We start from the raw sequence: 19,835 nt of genomic DNA, 5'->3' as shown, positions 1-19,835 counted from the left end.
CCGAACGAGCCTAATTTCACACTGACCTCTCTCTCTCTCGTGCTCTCCTCTCGCTCGAGATTCAGTACCGATTGATGCGAAGTTCGTCGCAATTACACTCCCAGTCCCCAAATATACGCATCACCAGCTCCGTACGCCAACATATGTTTCGAAGGATGCCACGCCAAAGTATCGCACAGCGAATTCGGAGGTAACGAGATCTTGTGCACCTCTTTCAACGACGGAACTTCCGACTACATCACGTCAATCGAGAATCAGAGTCAGTGAGGCTGGAAAGGCGGGGAAAGGGAAAGGAGAACTGACGATGATGATTTCGTATCCAGAAGCGGAGGCGATGTACGCTCCATCGTGAGAGAAGCGACATGCTCGGATCGGATCACTACAACCAATTCAACAAGACATTAGCCGCCAAAGTCAAACAGGGAGAGAAAGGAAGTAGAGACTTACTCATGACATCCCAACGAACTAACGCAAGTCCATTCACTCGTTTCCCACAACGTCACGGTCGTATCATTCCCGGCAGCAACGAGATACCTTCCTCTCGGATCGAGATCGATCCACATAGTCGCAACGGGGGAAACGTTGACCGAATGTAGCTTTTCGTTCGCGGGGAAAGTATGGATGTTGAGGCGACCGACAATCGTCGTGAGGAGTAAAGAGCCGTTGTTCGAGAAGGCGGCTTCGTTTGTCTGTAGGATCGAGAAGCATGAGCGGATGAAAGGAGTCAGGAGGACGAGGCAGAAGAGGTTACCTCGAGAGTCATATCTTCCTTTCGAATCACTTTCTGGTCTTCCACATCGATCCACATGATACGATCTGATCTGTTCCCTAATACGATGTGTTGGCCGTTTGGTGACCAGGTCATCGTGATGTTTTCGCCGTGAGTTTCGACTGAAGATGTCGGTTTTGAGCCCTCTACAATCAGTTACGACAGGTGTCAGTGAGTGCCGAGCAGCGAAGAAAGAGTCGGATCTCGGGCAACGTACGCCGAATGTCCCTGTGGAGATGAATCTCGCGTCAATAGAGCGATTCTGGACAGACGAAGTGGAAGACTTACCAGAAATTAAGTGCTTTGTCGGATCCTGTTACACATCGACGATCTCCGAGCGTCAGTGACCACTCTTCCAAAAGAGTGATGAGGTTCTCGAGCGGCGAAAGAGCTCACCAGCTGCGCATGTCGCCAATCGTTCAGGATGAGTCGGATTCCATTTCACCACTTGAATCTCTCCAGCGTGTCCTCTGCACTCCGTCGCCGTTCTCGGATCTACCTCACACTCACAAAGGTCAGTCACACGCTCCCGACAGGGGCAAGAGAGCGGGAGAGAGGGTTGAGAGGGGAGCTTACCTTTCTCCGGAAGATAGATCCGTAAGATCTTGTCCGTACCTCCAGTTGCCAACCTTCTCCCATCTTGGTTCCCTGTTTTGTGTCCATCCTCTCGTCAGATCCCGCCGAATGATAGGTCATCGGAAGGAAAGTCGAGTAAGGCTCACACGCGAGGGTCCGCACACGTTCTCGAGCGTTCCCGAGTCTTCTTGTGGTGTATTTGGTAAAGTCTGGGGGTGGGGGCAGGTCGGTAGAGGTCACTGCCATGATTAACAGACTGAGGAAGTCTCGAGTTTGATGAAGTCGAGTTTTGGAGAGTCGGCTAGCAGGGGAGCTCGATGAAGGCTTGTATAGGGTTCTTTCAAAGCGTCGCTTTCCGCAGGCGGGGTCGAAGGATCGGCAGGAGCAGCAGAGGTTGAGAGAGAAAGCGAGAAAGGATGTTCAGTCTTGTCGAGGTCTTCGCAAGGTCGCATCCTCAAGTTTTCGAGATGTCGAGTCTTTCTTTGTTCTCTTGGAGACAGTGCGCTTTGGTGTGGGAGATTACTCAAGCGAAAAGCAGACAAGCTTTCGCCTGTGTCTCGCGGAAGTTCATTCTGTTGCCTCGTCGCTTCCTCCTAAGTATAGCTGCTGCTCCTGTAGTTCCCACAGCTTTGTAGAAGAGAGCAAACGAATGCCTTGAGATACTCAAGGTGAACTGAGGACGTTGGTTGCTGCAACACTTCTGCGCGCCGAAATTGTCAAGGTGGCATTGCTTGCGGAAGATCGCATCGAGCTGAAGGCCGAATCTCCCATTCACAGACGAGCTCCTCAGAGGTACATAGCGAGGTGAGACTGGACGATTAGTCTTCACAGGCGACTGAGTGCGCCGTCAGAGCGGGCTTGCGAAAGCTGAACAGATTTTGCACTTACTATGAGTCTCCGGTCGAACGGTAGCTTCTGCCGATTGGAGCTAGTTGCTTCACACGGCGATTGGTTCGCGTGTAGAGGCGTCCCGGGCCGGCTAGACACAGCTACGACTCCAGCTGTGACCCTCTTGCGGCCAACTCTTCTTCTCGCTTGGACTCAGCTCAGCGAAGGCTGGCTCTCCCTATCGCCCGTTCGAGCCAGGGTCCACCGTTTGTCTTTCTTTCGAGTCGACCCCCGATTGGCCCAGACACCCGCTTCGCAATCAACTTGAACGAGACGAATTTCGAAATTCGAGGACAGCTCTGCGAGAATGATCAAATCCCGCCAACACGGATCGAATCGCAGTTGAGTACTTCTTTGCTCCCTTCCACTATGTCGACGACCTCCTTTCAACTACCGCCGGTTGGCGTTCGATCCGAGAAAGGAGGACAAACCTTCGCTTTGCGAGGATTCCAGGTCGATGTCTCGTATTTACGGCGGATCGATTGACTGCCGCGAAATCGTCCTGGAACTCAAGCTGTCACAGTCCATCAGGCGGCATGTTTCGACTTGCGATGCGACGAATCACTCGTATTTTTCCCTTCGGCGGTTCGGTCGGCGATGCGAGTTTCTCCTCCAGTTTCTCAAAGGGCTTGGCTTTGAAACCTCCCCCCATTCGTCCCCGCTTCGACTCGAACAGCAAACAATCACGGCCGCGTTACGAGATCCAGATTCAAGTTAGCAAGGTCCGATGTCGTCCCCTCTTCCATCTCTGAGGAGGTTCAGAGTAGGAGCCCTCGCGAGTGGGATCGTTACGTTGCTCGTTCACTGTAGTTGGGTGTTATTGAATGGATCAAGTGTATTATATAGGCTATGGACAGTGCTAGGTCAGTCTCTCTCTTCCTTTGTTGGTGAACCAACCGTTTCACTCACACGACCTTCCTCTTCCCCCCAAAAGTTGGTTCATTCTTCCCCTTCCTGTGGACATTCCTGTTCAAACAGGCAAAGTACATCCCAGTAGAGATTCGTCCTCCCGTAAGTCACTGCTTCCTCACCTCTCGGTCGAGACGGAAAGTTTCGCTCAACTCCAACTAACTAACCCTTCCAATCCTCCTCTCTCAGATTCACATCGATTTACTACCGAAACTCAACCGGGTGTTACTCTCACCGTTCGGGATCATCGCTCTCACTCTTTCCCTGATCCCCTTGGCTCGACTCGTTTACTATTGGGGTAAGTTTTCCCTTTCTTCCTCCTCTCCATGCGCAACGTCCTCTCTCAAATTCGTGAGCTGACCTCAAGTTGTCTACGGGATATCGATAGGCGATGGAGATAAGCCCAAAGAAGAACGAGGACGAGGGAAAGCTTATGCAGCGAGCATCCTCGCGTTCCCAACTGCTCTCTGGTTGACAGACTACTTAGGGAAGACGACACCCGCGAGTTCTCATACTCTGTACCGTACTGTGATCGGCCCTCGCTGACATTCACGATGGTTCAGACGGATGCTATCGATCTTCTCGCCTTTGGTTCTTACGGCGCCCTTCATTTCGCGAGTCCTTTCCTCGCAGGTTGGTGGATCTGGGGATTCGGATGTCAAGGTGCAGCTTGTACTTTCGGATTTACATTGGGAGCTCAGAATCTGGCGGGATTGGCGACTCATTTGGTTTTCCCGAATGCTGCTCCTTGGTTGTAAGTCCCCTCTTTATTAGTCAACGGACGATCGAGGTGACGACGCTCATGAGATGACTGTGTGTATAGCTACGACGTGTATGGAATCGACGCGGCTCAACCTGATTATAGTTATCCTGGAAACCCTGCTGGTCTCATTCGAGTCGATACTATTCTCGGAAGTAAGTTGTCGATTTCCTCACTCCCAAGTGTGTGGTATCGGAAGAGCTTACAAGACGTTATTATCTCGTAGCTCACATCTATGCGAAAGCGTTCAAATGGGGAGCCGTCGTTTTCGGAGCGATCCCTTCACTTCACGCTGCGACTTCGATTTGCTGCGGGTTGTACGCGACGAGGTACTCGAAGGGATACAGAGGGTTGACGTTCATGTGGATTTACTGCTTCTGGATGTTCTGGAGTACTCAATACCTTCATCATCACGTGAGTTTTCCTTTCTCTCTCTAGTGTAGATGTTGCGAGGCAAGATGATGCGAATCCAGAAACTGACGCACTTTCTTCTTTCTCTCATCACCGAATGCAGTTCGCCATCGATTTACTCTTCGGAACATTCTACTCGGTCGTCGCATTCACGATTTTCGAACGAGTTCGACTTCGCAAACTCGACTTACGACACTACTCTGAAGGTCTCACAACTGGTTTCGAACGACTCTGGTACTCTCTCCACGACGGCGAGAACTACACCGAATACGGTAGTCGACAGATCTTGCGCTTGTCGAACGGAAACAAGGTCGCGCTCAGTTCGGAAGTCTTGAGCCGGAGTTCGAGCGGTGAAAGCGTTCAAATGGGAGTGACGAGTGGTGGAGCCGGGTACACGGCCTTGCCTACTGAAGGTTCGAACTGGGACCGCTTCTCGAGCGAGACGAGTATCGACAAGGATGGAAAGGAGAACCGAGTCTAAGAGATCTTTATTCCTATCTATCTGGTCTCTCGCAAGTTTGTTTGCTGTTCACTCGCACTGCGCAACCTCTCGGTTGACATCCCTCGCTCTCTCTCTTGTACAACTTTACGACTCTCCTTCTATCGTTCGCATTTCACTAGATTCTTCGTGTACGCCCTTTTCTTCTCTTTTTTGCTATCCCTCGTTTCGACGCACGATCTTGTCATATCTCCCTCTCTCTCTTGTACATATGTAAAATCTACTTTTCCTTCCTTCGCTGATAGTCTAGAGAGGAGAGAAGCTCAAGCCTCTCGTTATCGCTCGATCGAGAATTGTTGCGGAAAAGTTTGATTCTTTACAAAGTAAGATGGAAACAACGAGCAACGAAGACCTAAAGCTTTTGCTACGTAAACAAGGTATATATGTGTCTGCGGAAAGAGCCTTTCCCTCTCTGCCATCGACATTTTTGACTCCTTTTTGACGGATTTCGCCTAACTCGATCCAGAATTGTCGGCGCAGGACCACGCGGCACCTCCGGACTCCTTGTACGCGCTAGAAATTGACAAAACGCTGCCATATGTCCCAGCGACCATGAGGAAGAAACCGGAAACGATGATCCAGGCGTTGAGAGCGACGAGAAGTTTGTAGCCGATGTGATTTTTCTTGGGATCCTTGCGGTCTTTCCAGTAGTCGTAGAACCACATCATTGACTGTGAGGTAGAGAGATAGAGTAGACGAGGTCGAGCGAGGTAGCGTATCAGTGCGAGGTAGAGAGAAGTCGAAAAACGAGAATGTTAGCGCTCGATCACAGGTTCAGAGGACCATGATAGAAGGTTAGTACGTACGACAGCTTGAAGCGAGAAGAAGGTACCGAAGAGAGCTCCGACGAGACCAACGAGGCCTTCGAAGACGGGAACGGCCGAGGCGATAACGTAGGCGAAGAGGACGCATACTGCTACGCACGAGAGCCACGTGATCCAATGTGTTGCGGTGTTGGCGGTAAGGTGCCGGGATCCTCGAAGGAAGCGGACGAACAGCTTAGAACTTGAGGCGTCAATTTCGCAATCTTGAAGAGGAAAATGTCGAGAGACTCACGTATTTCGCAGGCAAATGCGCGTAGATTACTCCGGACGCCAGCAAGCCAGGAATTGCCAAACCGAATGATATTCTCTTCAGGAGCCTTCCAGCAGTACCGAGTGCGGGAGAAGCGACGTATTGACCGGCTTTGAGGTAAACGGCGATTCCGATTGCGAGGTAGAAGACCGTAACGAATCCTTGGCAGAGGAGAACGGCTTTCTTGTAGTCACGTTGATTCCTCATCTCGGCAGCGATAGGGAGGCTGTGTTTGAGCAGTGGAAGAAGGGGAGAAATAGAACAAAGTGAGCGGGATTCCTTTTGCCGGAACGGAGGATGGAAAACTCACAAGGAGGCGGTACCGGCATAAGCGAGAACGAGGTTAGAAACGGCAGTCATGGCTTCGGCGCTGTACAGAGCCGAAATCGAATCAGAACCAAAAGTCAGTTCACTGCGTCGCGCGACTGAAGCACATCGCGCTTGGGCTTACAAAGTTGGTTGACCCCAGATAACGACATTCTTATCCCAAGGACCCTCCTGAGGCGCCAAACTAGGTCGCTCGCCGACTCCGACCGCGATCGTAACGGTCAAGACAGCCGACAAAATCGAGATCAATCCGACCCAACCAATCCACTTCACACCCCCGAGGGTTCGTAGTGCGGCGAAAGGGTAGATGGCGACGGCCATGACGGCGACAAAGATGGCGGTACAAGCTCCGTGAAGCGAAATGGCGTTGATCGCGGTCGATAGTCCGACGATGGCAGATCCGACTAATCATTCTCGGCGATGTTAGCGAGAGGCGGAGGAGGAGGAAGAGTCGAAGGGATTGCAGGAGAGATGTATGATGTCAGACCTTCAAGTCTCATCGTTTGTAATAAAACGAAATGCAAAACTTACCGATCAAGCACATGAGAAGCCAGTAAGCGACACCAAAGATCTCCTTTCCGATAGGCCCAAACATGATTCCACCGCAATCAGCGACAGAGTCTGCCGAAAACGAAAAACCACCATCAGTTTTCGCGTTTTTGACAGCAATTTCTCGAGTACTGTTGTCGCGACTCACAGACGGTAGGGTGGTGTAGCTTGAATTTTCCGATAAAGTAATCGGCGTAGGTCGTCATGGCGGCAATCGTGCAAAGGATGATGATTCCGGGCGCGAGACCAAGGGTCGAAAAAGTCGAAGGAATCGACAAGACACCCAAACCGATTTGGGACTACCAGCCTCGACGACGCGATTAGATCACCAGCACTATAGCTGCGAATGAGCAAGCGGTAACTGACCTTCATGAGTAGAATCGAGGTCGAAATCCAACCAACTGAACGGTAATTCGGTCCCTCAGCGGTCTGCGCTCCGAATACTCCATCGATCTCTGCAGTTCCCGGTACTGCGTTCTGTTCTACGTCGTCTGGTCCACTTGATACGAATCCCCCTTCTTCATCCTTGTTGCCGAGGTTTTCCGCCTTCAATTTATCCTTTTCGGCCGATGAAGTACTACGTCTAGTCGAGAATCCCATGTTGTTGAAAGGTCGAGGTGAGGACAGGTCTTTTGCCTTGGTTGGCTTGATGGAGGGTACTTGATCAATTGGGTCGGAGTCTAGTGTTCTACTGGTCTGAGTCCGAATCTTGAAGAGTCGTCTAGCGTCGAGAGTCTATGGGTATGATATACGCCCCGTCCGTACCGTTCCAGTCGAAGAAAGCCGAAGAGGTGATAGGAGAGAGAAGAGGAGGAGGGAGAGTCAAACCCGAAGCTAGCGAGGGTAAGCAAAAGTCTCGTGTGTTTTTTCCGTTTTTTGCTGTTCTCGGCAAAAGAGAGAGAGAAAACTTTTTCGAGGGCCTCGTCAATTGAAAGGTTTTCCACTGATTTGCCCCAACGACAGTAGCAAGTTTAGGCGGGGGATAGAGGAGCACCCGAAGAGTACCACGAATTACCGAGCGCCGAGCAATACGTTGAAGTTCGGCCTTGACAGTAGCGCGGAAAAGTAGGTCACGAGCGAGTTTCGCCTTGTACGGTCGAAGGGGTCGACGGAAGAGAGACGGCAAGCCAGTCGATTTTGGGAGGAAAAGGTTTGACGATAAGGGACGGAGTGGGGAGAAGAGCGGAGAAGGGAAGGAGGGGTTTCGGCGAAGTCGAGGGTCATCGTCAGTGTCGTGCAATGCTGTCAAAAGCAATCTGAATGGATTCGAATAGGAAGCGAGTGAGAGGAAGGAGGGAAAGAGTGTCCTTATCTGCAACGACGATATCGGAAATGACGGATAAACAAATTGCTCGCAATTTGTAATACAGTCCTCCTCTTCTTCCCGACGCGACTCGACGACAACGAAGAATATCGACGACGCGACAGAACAACTCGACGGCAGCAGAGAATGGACGAGGGCCTTGCGCAGCCCAATCTCGCTCCTCAAACTTCTTCTCCAATCGTCAAACTCAGAGGTCAATTCGCAACTTCAGCCATGATAGAGTCGTCTCCGCCTAGCTCTAGTCCAAGCTACCATACAGCTCCTCAAACTCAGAGCACGTCCTCGTCCTCTTCGACTCCTCGACCTGTCAAGAATGAAAACTCGACTTCAAGTCAATCAACAACATCCCCGAAGAAGCCTGCATTCCCTCGAGTCAATATGAAACCACTCCTGAATCATCCAGTACCTTTTCCTCCAGCTCCTACGCCCCTCCCCGCCTCTGTTCAACCTCGTTCAACGCAATTCGTTTCGAGCTCCCAAATGCTTCTTCCCTCTTCATCTCAACCAGGCACCCAGAGTCAAGCTGGACCTTCGAGTACTCAGGGAAGGCGGAATACCCCAGCAGAAATCGCAGCGAACAAACAAAGAGCACAGCAAAGGGTAAGATTTGTCTTCTAATTCGTTTCTTTCGCCTCACTCCCTCCTCGAAAGCTGACATAGTCTACCTCGCGCGGTTACTTAGCTACGAGAAAAGTACGGGTCGAAACTCGCCGAGGAGACGATCAAGATCAAGGAGGAACGAGCTGCGAGTCGTCGAGAACTCGCTTCCGCAAGTTTATCGAAATTCGGATTCACCGTCGCAGCCGGAATGTCGAGGTACGGAACTGGGAAAGGTGGCATCAAAGAAGAGGGAGGGTCGTCTCAGACGCAGGCGAACGTGAAGGAAGAGTGGAAACCCGATGAGAGATGCTCGGAGGAACAGAGGGAAGTTTTGGAAGAAGTGAGGAAAGGGGGAAACGTCTTCTTTACCGGTTCGGCAGGAGTCGGAAAGTCTTTCTTACTACACGAGTACGTCTCATACTACCTCTTTCCGCTTGCCTTCTCTCGCGAAAGACGACTGACCGAGTCGAATCGTTTCACAGAATCACTCGATTGCTTGAACACATCAAGAGACCTTTTCAAGTCACAGCGACGACTGGTATCGCTGCGTTACAAGTCAACGGTACGACGGTACACTCATGGGCGAGCATCGGATTAGGCGACAAGGTCAGTCGCTTCTTTTCTTCTCGATTAGCTTTCCATCTCTTGCATTCATGAGGCTAATACAGATATTTGTCTTGCGTATTGCCTATCGCGATATAGCCGGTTCACGAGCTGTACAGTAAAATCATGCGACACAAACCGCGACAGGAACTCTGGACGAAAACTCAAACTTTGATCATTGATGAAATCTCGATGAGTCCCGGCGAGATTTTCGACTTGCTCAATATCCTCGGTAAACTCGTTAGAGAGAACCCTGCTCCATTCGGTACGCTCATACTCCCGCATCGTTTGCATTTCTCTGACTGACCCGGAAAATTTGCTCGTTCGTAGGTGGATTGCAAGTGATCGTCTGTGGTGATTTCTATCAGTTACCGCCCGTTCCGGAAGGCAAAGCCAATGCGAAATGTATGCGTTGTGGTACGTCTCCTCCCCTCTCGCCTCTTTCGCTCATTCGAAACCGTGCTCATCGAGATTTCTCGTTCTTTCGCACAGGTCATCAAACGATCATCAAGGTTCCGCTCGTCGAAGCTCGAGTACCTTACGAGAAGCGTCCTGATGGTGTTCCCGACGCTGATGTCTTTAAATGCGTCGACTCGAGGAAGAAGAAGGAAGGAGGAGCTGCTTTCGAGGGATGTTTACTCGAACAGAGGAAAAGGAGGTTTGTCTTCGAGACTGATGCTTGGTACGTCCGATCGATCAGGAGCAGATATGACCTGAGAACTGACGAAACTTTGCGAACGCTCTTAGGGCTGAATGTAACTTCAAAATCATGGAGCTTACGAAAGTACGTTCTCTCCTCCTCTGACAGCTTAACCCAGGACAGGAACGTGACGCTCATTTCGTCTATTCAGGTCTTCCGTCAATCGGATCCGGAGTTCATCCGAGTTCTCGAAAAGATTCGTCGAGGTCACTGCGATCAGGAATGTATCGATCTCTTCAAGACTTGCGGGTCGGGGTTGGCGGCAGGCGGAGCGATTCAAATTCGAGTGAGTAGCATCTGTCTTCTTCGCGACCCTATTCGTTACTCACGTCCAGTGATTCTGACTTCGTTCGTTGAAAGCCTACGAATCTGTATCCGAAACGGCAAGATGTCGACAACGAGAATACGAGGGAGTTCAACGCGCTCAAAGAGGAGGAGATCAAGTTCCAAGCAATTGACGACGCTAGAGGTGACTACGCCAAAACTCAACTTGCTCGAGTGCGTTCTCTCCTTATATCCGAGTCGAGATCCCAACTGATGTCTCGTTCGTTCTCTCTCTTGTAGCTTGACAACACCCCCGCCGCGAAGACATTGAAACTCAAAAAAGGCGCACAAGTTTTGCTTACAGCTAATCTCGACATCAAAGGTCAGTCTTAAAACCTCCCTTTTCTCTGATGCCTGGCGGAGCTGATCGGAACATGCTTAGCGGGATTGGTCAACGGGTCGCGAGGGGTAATCGTCGATTGGGTTCCTGTCGACCAAGTTCCCGACGAGGAGGCTCTCGCGGGAGGAGGAGCGGCGAAAAAGTCATCAGGAGGATCTGGATCTGGAAGAGTTGGGACTGAAGAGTGGCGGGAGAAAGCGGCAGAAGAGTTCATGGATCATCAGGAAAAAGCTTTCTACCCTCTAGTCTTCTTCGCCGTTGGCAAAGAAGGTGAGTTCTTCTTCTCTCCGTCGTCCTTCCGAAGCACCCTTGTTCACACGTTTGGTTTCAGTTCTGATTCAACCTCACACGTGGTGCATCGACTTTGACAAGGCAAACGCGCTCGGAAGAACGCAGATTCCTTTACAACTAGCCTGGTGAGCGCGAGCTGTCGATCGTGGGGCTGGGACAAGCTGACTCACACATCTGTCGTACAATAGGGCTCTTACCATCCACAAAAGTCAAGGACAATCGCTCGACGCCGTTTGCGTTCGTCTTGCGAAAACTTTCGAACGAGGACAGTAAGTCATGAATCTTTCGCTCTTGATTTCGATCACTAATCTGACCAAGTCCTATCTCGCAACAGAGCATATGTTGCACTCTCACGAGCGCGAACAAAGGAAGGACTGAGAGTAGATGGATTCAGTCAGTCTTTCCTTCCCTTTACCCTCTTGCGCAAACTGACTCATATCGAATTCTTTCTCGTTCAGAACCTGGAGTCGTGATGGGTGAGTATGATCTTCTTTCGATCTCGTTTCTGCACATACTAACCTCTTCCTGCTGTCCACTCGCAGCTCATCCGGTCGTTGAAATCTTCTACAACCGAATCGCTCAGAAGAAACCTTTGTAAGTTTACCCTTCACTGCACAAGCTCTGGCGACTCAATGGACTGATGAAACCTCGTTCGTCACCAAAGCTTCCTCACTCCGTTCAAAGCCGTCAACCCTCTCTCTTACATACCCGATTACGATCCTCTGATCGACAAGCTCCAAAAGAAGTTTGGTCCTGTTCCTCCCCCTTTCGAGAAAGGTTCGGCGCTCAAGGTCCCGGGAGAGAAGAAACCTCAACTTCAACCACCTCCGGCTCAAGCGCAAACTCAAGAATCGACTCGTGCTTCGTCGAAGGGTTCCATCGAACGACAACGGAACTCGCCGAGCTGGCAGGAACTTTTGGAGCAAGCCGCGGAGAAATACGTCGCAGCGAACGGAAGTGTCGGAGACGGTACGGAGGAGGCAAAGCCTGTCCCGGTTGATCCGTTCCTCGATCGAGCTGGATCGTTTCTCTTCGCTGCCGTCAAAAAGCGTGGACGTGCGGCAATGGTAGACGGAGAAGATGGAGGAGACGAGTCGACGGAAGCGTCAGGAGACTCTCCGATGGCGATTGACGGCGAAGACGATGATTCGAAACCGAAGAAGAAGAAGAAGCGTAACAGGAAGGGCAGAGTTGGTCACTAGTTTTTTCCGCGTTCTTTGTTGTTGTTTCCTACTCTCGATGCTTCTCCTATCGCAACGCAATTCGTTTTCACAGGTCTCACAGTCTCTCATTCCGTAGTCCGAGAGAGAGACAAGGAAGCTTTGCATTTCGAACCTTCCCACGCTTAAATTTCCAAAATCTCCTTTTCTTCCGAAGCTTCGAAAGAACCCTGCCGCCAAACAAGATTCACGAGATCACTACGGAGACAGAAGAGAGGAAAACAAAAAGCGATGTGGGATGTTCGAGATGACGAGAGAAAAGAGTGGAGTTTTCAGATTTTCGTTCGGGATGGGTAAAAGATGAAAAAGGAAAGAAGGGCGAGGCAAGAGGGAGAGGAGAGACGACGTCGACGCTAGACTTTGCCGATACCGGGAGGTCCTTGTCGATACATTCCAGGAGGAGGGGGACCTTGTTGAGGAGGGAGACCGAAAGGTCGCATGCCCGGAGGATAAGGACCGGCTTGCTGTTGCTGTTGCTGCTGCTGCTGTTGGGCTTGAGCGAAGAGAGCATCTAGAGCACTGCCACCGTTTCCTCCTCCTCCTACCAAGGACGCGAGACCGTTCGCTTGAGCTTGTTGTTGAGGGTTCTGGTGAGAACTCGCGAGACGAGCGTTGAGGATCGCAGGGTCGGAGAAGAAAGGATGCGAAGGGGGATGACTGTCGTTCTGTTGCTGCTGCTGTTGCTTCGAAGCGGTAGCTTGCGCGGCGGCGATGAGAGCGAGGAGGTCTTCCTTGGCGACATTCGACGAGTTGCTGTTTGTCGGTCTCGGAGCGGGAGGAGGGAGAGGGAAGGAAGCGGCCGGAATAGGAGCGCGAGAGAGACCGATACCGGGAGGAGGAGGGAGAGCAGAATTCGCTGCCGAAGGAGGAGGACCGCTGATTCCAGGAGGAGGGCCGAAGTGATGTTGAGGAGGGGGAAGGATACCGTTCCGATTATGCGGAGAAAGTTGCGGAGAAGAAGCGTTGGAAGTGTTCGGAGAGGCGAGTGAACGAAGGACTCCAGGAGGGAAAGATGGGTTCGATCCGGACGGCCAAAGATTCTGGTTTTGACTCGGATTCTGATTCTCGTTCGACGTTCCGAGGGGAGGCAATCCACTGTATGCAGCGGAAGGAGCCGAAGAACGAGGAGGAAGTCCGATTCCGGGAGGCGCGAACGGTACTCCTCCTCCGGTCGCCGAATTTTCTCTTCCGAGTCCTCCTGGGAACGCCGATCGGGCGAGCGCAGATACGAGGTCTCCAGCGTTCTTTCCGACGGTCGACGAACCCCTTCTGGCGAAACCGAACCTCGAGCTACGTCTCGAGAGATCCTCTCCTCCAGCGGTCGAGGGAGGGCTCGGTGAAGGACTCCTCAAGTCGAGGCTTCCTCCTCCAAACGTAGGCTCCGCGAAAGGATCGAACGAGCCGATATAAGACGAATTTGTCGCATTCGAGAACGATCCAGGGGAGAAGGGCGCTGCCGAATCGTTCGAATTTTGTAAATCGAGCGGACTCGACCGACCGAATCCTTCGACGTTGCCGAAGTCTCGAAGAGGTAGCGGCGCTTGCTCTTCGCCCTCGGTCGCTCTGCCTTTGCCTTTGACGTCGAGGTTGAGACTGAAACTGAACGCTCCTTCTCCGAATCCGAATTCTGGGAAAGTAGGCATCGAAGGGAATTCTGGAGGGGCCGAGAAGACGAGCTCGGGTTCTTGCTCGGGTTCGTCGGCGAATGGTGGTTCTGAAGATGGGAGGCGGTCGGAAGGGAGAGGAGGAGGAGGGGAAGCGACTCGAGCCGAAGATTTCTGTCGAGGAGAGGGAGGAGCGGGCTCCGAAGTCGCTTCTGTTTCTGGTTCTGGAGGGGGAGTGCGATTTGCCGCTTTCGATTTCGAAGTCGTTTTGAGCGAGATCGAGACGGAACGAGAAGGAGGATTCGATGGCGCGAGGGCGGGGGAAGCGGTAGGAGAAGAGGATACGTTGGCGGAGGAAGACGACGCTGCTGCATTGGCGGTTGCAGAAGAGTTGGCAGCTTCTCGTTGAGCGCGGGAAGAAGGACGGGCAGGTAGAGGGTGATTCTTGGGTTTTCCGATCGAAATGGTTCGAGGGGCAGGAGGTTTCGGAAGAGTGGCGGAGAGAGGAGGGAGATGAGGATTGAGAATGATCGGAGTCGAAGGTGGCCGAGGAGCGTCTTTCGAGGCCCACGAGGCGGTCTCAGGCAGGCTCGCTTCGGGAAGTTTTCGAGTTGTCGAAGGAAGAACGGTTTTGGCCCGAGAGATAGTCTCGTTATCGCTGTTGTCAACGAGCGTGATGAACGTGAGCATGTTAGCGAACGAAAAGTGATAGAGAGATAACGCACAAGGTGAAAATCTCGTCTTTTGCGGCGACGGGACCGGGCCCCTCAATCTCTTCTCCTTGCTCGTGAGCCAGCGTGCAACTGTCGTTGTGACACCTGATCCCCTTGAGATAATTCGGACAGTATCTCGTCGTTCCGAAGATCGCTTTCAACTTGTGTCCATCCTCAGTAATCGTTCCGTCGACGTTCGCGATACAGTTCGAAGCCTCTGATGCGGTTCTATAGTTGATGTAGACGTTGACGGGTTGGTAGTGAGGGTGGGTCGAAGCAGGTTGTGTCACGTTCGACGAACGTTTCGACATGAAGAGTTTCAAAATCTTTCCGTATTGACCGAAAGAATCGGGACTCTTGAGTTGCTGCAGCGTGTCCTCGTTCGCGATCTTGGTCGTCATACCTTGAACGTGTACTTGAGTTCGTTGTCGCACTCGAACGTCGGCTTTGAGTTGTATCCGTTGTGCTTCGTCTTTTCGCCGTTTATCTCGCAACTTCTTTGCTGCTTGCAATCGTTTCATCCTGCGAGGCATGCCAGAATCAGTTCTTGCTTCTTGTACAGTCTGATCACGGAAGGACTCACTCGTCGGGTTTAATCGCCTTGAATTCGACTGAAGCATCATCGTAAGGAGTTCGACACGCAGGACATCGATTGTTCAAGTTCTCTTTGATGTGATGGTAGCAGAAACGACAGATCTATTCGTATGACGAACGAAAGTCAGTTAAGAGCATTCAAGGAGTCGAGGAGTCGAGGAAGAGAAAGAAAACTCGCCTGATATCCGCAAGGACAAGGTTTGAAATTCAAGTCGGAAAGATCCATCTCTTCGAGACAGAGCGGGCAATCCATGTCGTCCTACAGTACCATATTCGATCGAACGATAGTCAGTACTCGTTCTGCTGTGAGAACTTGGGTAATCGAGTCGAAGGTGTTGTTCCTTCCCGTCGCAGTTTTGTCTTGGCCGCTTCCGGCGGCGACGTTTATTCTCTGCTGTATCCTGATATCCTTGACCGCAAGAGATTGGGCCCTATCGCTATAGATTGAGATGGGAACTGCCGAATCATCACCCAATCTCGTCGTGACCTGATCCCCTCGTCCGCCGTCTACGTGTGCTGCATCACTCCTTGAACATGTAATGCATCCTCCCGATGCTCGAACAACTCTTCCCGAATCTCTCAATCCTCGCGAAGGAAAGGGGGAAGGAGATTGAAGGGGGGGAATTGAAAGGTGTCTCTCACCTCGAATCCATCCAGTTGAGCGAGTACGCGATCCAATACACTCTGTACCCTATCAGGTCCCGATTGATTGCTACCACTCGCGCCATCGTGTTGAGTCGGGAGCGGGTTCCACGGCGAATGCGAGTGAGAGGTCGTTGGGAACGAAGACGACGACGCCGAGGCCTGCCGCGATGGGGGCGCAGGTGAGTTCCACGCAGAGTGCCGCATAGTCTCCGTTCGAAGACCGTGGTGAGCGAACGCAAGCCGGTTGTCGAGTGCGGTTAAGTCGAAATCGCTCTCTTCGCTCTCTCACTTTCAATTTCCCTTTCTCTCTCTGATCTCTCGGATGTTCCAGAATGTGATTTGAGAGACACTCAGACACTTGCAGCATTGTTGTATGTACAGCAAAAAATTGGAGACAAAATCCGAAAAGAACGAGTATCGAGAAAGAACGTTCAACAAGCAGATCACCAGAGCTACGCAGAGACGAGCTAGTATGAGTCTTTCAGAAGTGCAGTAACAGGTAGAGAGACTTACCGAGCATTTGTGTTTGTTGTTCATCGGCGAACCGACCGGGCAGTTGAACGCTTTCGCAAACTCTTCGTTGTTCGACAGCGGTCCTCGCACGCGGAATTGAGTCGGGGAGTGAGGGTCGATACGAACTATAACATCCCTTCAGAGTCAGCATTGGATCTCAGCGAGCGAAGGAGAGGGAGACTCACTTCGACGTTGAGCTTCGGCCGGAGTCATTGCCCTTGCCCATCCCTGCGCGAAAGCTGTGAGCAGATGGACAGAGGTCAGTCAAGGTCACGCGCTGGGTTCTGATCGAGGCATCAGACTCACCGATAAAGAAGAGTTGCTCTTGAGAGTACTCGCCGAGTCCGGGAAGATTCAAGTTATTGTACTTCTTTCCATGCGGATCAGACTCTTTCCTCGTCTTCCAGGCTTTCCAGGTTTGCGCCAATCCTCCTGCATCGGCAGTGTCTTCACCATCGGTAAACTTTCCGTTAACGTGATGTTGCTTCCCGTCGGGACCGAGGACAGTGTAGTTCGAATATTGCTCGACGAAGCACTTTGTGCGTTCTTCGAATCGAGCGTTGGTAGTCTAGAAGTCGGACGGAAGGAAGCGAGTCAGTCAAATTCTGTTGCCACAGTTCAAGTCCTCGAGTAAGGTGAGTAGGAACGTACGTTAGTCCACCAATCGGTCAGCTTCCCATCTTTATCGTAAAGACGTCCAGCTTGGTCAAGTCTACGAGAAAGAAGAGCGTCAGTTCGAAAATCTTCGACCTGCGAGTTGTCCAAACTCACGAGTGACTGAGTTCGTGCCCAGCGACCGATCCGAAAGCGCCAAAGACGAGGTACTCAGGCCTAGCAATACTCGTCAAGCGGGTCAGTCAGCTAGGAGAGTGAGGGAGTTCAGAAAGCAAACTGTCACTGACCACTCGACCGCAAAGAAAGGTTTCTGCAAGATTCCAGCTGGGAAGACGATCTCGTTCAAAGACGGATCATAATAAGCGTTTACGAGAGCCGGTGGCATGTCGAACTCGGCCCCTCGCTCTCTGCCAACTTTGACCCAATCTCGACGTTCGTCGGCGACCCGGGAACGAAGAACGTTGTCGAAGAACTCATCAGACTGAATCGGTTCCTTGATCGAATAGTAACGTTCTACTGAGGCGGCGTCCTCCACATCAGGGTTCTCGGTAGGATAGCCGATCTGTGAGACGATAGAATCAGCAAATCTTGAAGGAAAGGCTGATCAACCCGACGCCTCTCACCTTGTGAGAAATAGCATCGACCTTTTCCCTTGCCTTCTCCCTCGTAACGTCGTCTAACCAGCTCAATCCGGGTAGCCTGTCTCGAAAGGCTTGGATGACAGCTCCGATAACTTCTTCGGCGTATTCTCTCGACCGGCCTGGGAACGCGCGTTGCACGAAGTAACGACCAACGAGGAACCCATAGTTCTCCGAGACTTGGTCGAGACAGTACTCCTTGCGAGGTTTCTTCGCATCGGCGGGAAGTCCAACGAGTCTGTTCGAGAAGGCATCGAGTTCCTTACGAATCGGTTCTTTCGAGCCGAGGAGCGGTCCGAGCTAACGTGTCGAGAAGAACAACCAGCAAGTCAGAAATCACCTCTTTTATTCGAAGGGACGGAGTGACTCACCGCTTCAGCAGTTTGGAAAGCAAAGTAGGCTTCGAGGACATCGGGTGCAACATCGTCGAGGATTTGGGTCAAATTTGCGAAGAAAGTGGGAGCAGTAACGATGACCGGGTCGGGATAACGAGGTCGAGGGAAGAACGTTGCGAAATAGTCGGGAAAGCTGATCGACGGGAAGAGCTGTTGAAGAGCCGAAGAGTGGTAGGGATTGTAGGTTGCGATAGGATCGTCGAGATGAACGACATCGAGAGAAACCGCCGCGAGCTTCTTCTCGAGGTTGATAACTCCTTTCGCCAAATCTTTTGCGTTGAGCGATTTCTCCTTTCGAGCTCCGTAGATCTCGGCAAGTACGGTTTCGACAACTTGTTGCAGGTCCGTGACCGTCTTCTTGTCGTCGTAGTAGTCTCGGGAAGGGAGGGAGAGTCCAGCCTGGGATAACCAGAGACTGTTCATCTTTGGGTTCTTGCCGACGTCGCCCTCGGGATAAGCGGAGAAGAGAGCGTCGATACCTGGTTTCATGGAGATCGGGCTTGGTGAGTCTGCGATTACGAGATAGATAGAATCAAAACTCACCTCGAGAATGAAGAAAAGCGAGAGCATTCGTCAATCTCTGGCGCTGCGTCTTCTTATCCCATTTCTGCTTCTCTCCTTGCGAGACATAGTCCGATTCTTGACCCTGAATGCTGAACTCCGGCTGAACCGTCTCTCCTCTCCAAATTTTGATCACGGTGTTGAGCTCTGTGAAAAGCGGTTTCGAGCCGGCCTTGTCGAGGGTATCCTCCGAGTTACACGACGACCAGAAGTTTTTCAAGTTCTCGAGGTTGTGCTGGTCTGATTTCGAGAGGGATTTGTCGATGGGAGATTCGAGAATCGAAAGGATGATTTTCTGATTTCGATCACTGATGGCTTGGAAAGTTCCGTATTGAGCTGAGCCTTCAGGGATAGGATTATCGGCTAACCATCCACCATCTTGAGGGAACGAGAAGCAATGTCAGCGATTCGTTCGATTGCGAAACAAGGAAAAGTGAGTGAACGTACTCGCGAAATTGTAGAAATCCTCGCATGGGTCAACATTTGTATCGAGGCGTGAGAGCAGTCCGGCAGATGTGAGTGTACAGTCAGGCGTCAAGCAGAGCTCCTTTGAGCAGATGAGACGAGAGAAGGGTCAATCGTCGTCATTGATGAGGCAGGGAAGAGCGAGCAACTCACGTCCTTTCCGGGCTTCTTTGGCGGCTGAGTGGGAGGCAGTGACGTCGTAGTTGGTCCAGGGATCGTACTCGTCGCAGTTACAGTCCTAGTTGCTCCCCCACCATGACCTCGATGATGGCTCTTCCTCTCCCTCCCCAACTTGGTAGCCTCCCCAGCGAAGAGTCCGAATCCAGTTGCGGTGAGGAGCACGAACAGGACGAGTCCAGCAGCGAGTGCCTTCTCGAGACCGTTCAGACGTTTCGGGTTTCGAAGTGCCGATTCGATGCGTTCACCGAATGATTGTTCTGTGGGACGTGCATCGTTGTCGCCATTGTCGCCTAGTAGTGGTTGTTGTTCTTCGTCTCGTTCACTCATCGTAGAGTGAAAGAGTTGAAGTCGAGGAGAAAAGGCAAGAGACGAACCGTTCGAGTCCGTCGTCGCGGCTCAAGCGACTTCGCACGAGTTTTCTTCCCTCCTCGTGCTCGCAAATATAAACAATGAACGAGCTTCGAGTGTCAGTGGATGCATCCAAAATCGCAACGCTGGCGAAAACAAAGAGTTGAGCTCTGCTCAAGGCTTGCCAAATCGCAGGGCTGAAGCTGAGGTTCAATCGACAGCAGCATCAAACAGCATCAAGGATAGCTCACCGCAGTGACGATGACAGTAGTAGCTCTCACAAGATAGACGGTTACGAAGAGAAAGACCTCAGAAACTATTTTCAACGGGAAAATCGGAAGCGAATCTACCAGAGATCACTTCGGAAGGGGGTTATGATAGCAGCACACTGTGTGCGTCC

At 51.7% G+C, this 19,835-nt stretch overlaps 5 protein-coding genes across 5 annotated transcripts; 2 read left to right on the top strand and 3 right to left on the bottom strand.

Annotated features, from left to right (window-relative positions):
• Window positions 1–92: 92 nt before the first annotated feature.
• JCM6883_005025 (WD40 repeat domain-containing protein) lies at window positions 93–1,591 on the bottom strand (the record flags this gene model as incomplete). The annotated part of the gene is made up of 9 exons (XM_076631584.1): window positions 93–233; window positions 304–379; window positions 448–689; window positions 752–915; window positions 987–997; window positions 1,058–1,082; window positions 1,166–1,264; window positions 1,346–1,417; window positions 1,492–1,591. 9 exons carry the CDS (start codon window positions 1,589–1,591, stop codon window positions 93–95), a joined length of 930 nt encoding a protein of 309 aa, XP_076488401.1.
• A 1,369-nt stretch (window positions 1,592–2,960) lies between these two features.
• On the top strand, window positions 2,961–4,794 carry JCM6883_005024 (phosphatase PAP2 family protein; the record flags this gene model as incomplete). Its single annotated transcript, XM_076631583.1, has 8 exons — window positions 2,961–3,096; window positions 3,168–3,244; window positions 3,332–3,440; window positions 3,531–3,665; window positions 3,776–3,896; window positions 3,966–4,057; window positions 4,129–4,316; window positions 4,417–4,794. 8 exons carry the CDS (start codon window positions 2,961–2,963, stop codon window positions 4,792–4,794), a joined length of 1,236 nt encoding a protein of 411 aa, XP_076488400.1.
• Window positions 4,795–5,264: 470 nt separating this feature from the next.
• Window positions 5,265–7,362, bottom strand: JCM6883_005023 (uncharacterized protein; the record flags this gene model as incomplete). Its single annotated transcript, XM_076631582.1, has 8 exons — window positions 5,265–5,483; window positions 5,619–5,810; window positions 5,869–6,112; window positions 6,197–6,256; window positions 6,338–6,617; window positions 6,745–6,834; window positions 6,911–7,061; window positions 7,129–7,362. 8 exons carry the CDS (start codon window positions 7,360–7,362, stop codon window positions 5,265–5,267), a joined length of 1,470 nt encoding a protein of 489 aa, XP_076488399.1.
• Window positions 7,363–8,212: 850 nt separating this feature from the next.
• On the top strand, window positions 8,213–12,146 carry JCM6883_005022 (DEAD/DEAH box helicase; the record flags this gene model as incomplete). Its single annotated transcript, XM_076631581.1, has 17 exons — window positions 8,213–8,686; window positions 8,769–9,094; window positions 9,169–9,292; window positions 9,389–9,554; window positions 9,620–9,706; window positions 9,782–9,971; window positions 10,037–10,073; window positions 10,141–10,275; window positions 10,350–10,487; window positions 10,554–10,635; window positions 10,696–10,923; window positions 10,985–11,069; window positions 11,133–11,213; window positions 11,279–11,337; window positions 11,403–11,420; window positions 11,487–11,538; window positions 11,609–12,146. The coding sequence occupies 17 exons, from the start codon at window positions 8,213–8,215 to the stop codon at window positions 12,144–12,146; spliced, it is 2,820 nt and encodes a 939-aa protein (XP_076488398.1).
• Window positions 12,147–12,517: 371 nt separating this feature from the next.
• MOT2 (CCR4-NOT core ubiquitin-protein ligase subunit MOT2) lies at window positions 12,518–19,414 on the bottom strand (the record flags this gene model as incomplete). The annotated part of the gene is made up of 16 exons (XM_076631580.1): window positions 12,518–14,426; window positions 14,494–15,003; window positions 15,065–15,177; window positions 15,254–15,334; window positions 15,718–15,879; window positions 16,234–16,358; window positions 16,419–16,472; window positions 16,540–16,801; window positions 16,885–16,945; window positions 17,005–17,064; window positions 17,136–17,410; window positions 17,472–17,786; window positions 17,858–18,360; window positions 18,425–18,820; window positions 18,890–18,989; window positions 19,061–19,414. The coding sequence occupies 16 exons, from the start codon at window positions 19,412–19,414 to the stop codon at window positions 12,518–12,520; spliced, it is 5,280 nt and encodes a 1,759-aa protein (XP_076488397.1).
• Window positions 19,415–19,835: the final 421 nt, after the last annotated feature.

The sequence above is a fragment of the Sporobolomyces salmoneus genome, assembly GCF_050403485.1.
Source record: "Sporobolomyces salmoneus JCM6883 DNA, S_salmoneus_JCM6883_v1_ctg18, whole genome shotgun sequence".
NCBI lineage: Eukaryota > Fungi > Basidiomycota > Microbotryomycetes > Sporidiobolales > Sporidiobolaceae > Sporobolomyces > Sporobolomyces salmoneus.
The sequence above is the reverse complement of the archived record's forward strand: the minus strand, read 5'-3'. Positions and strand labels throughout refer to the sequence as shown.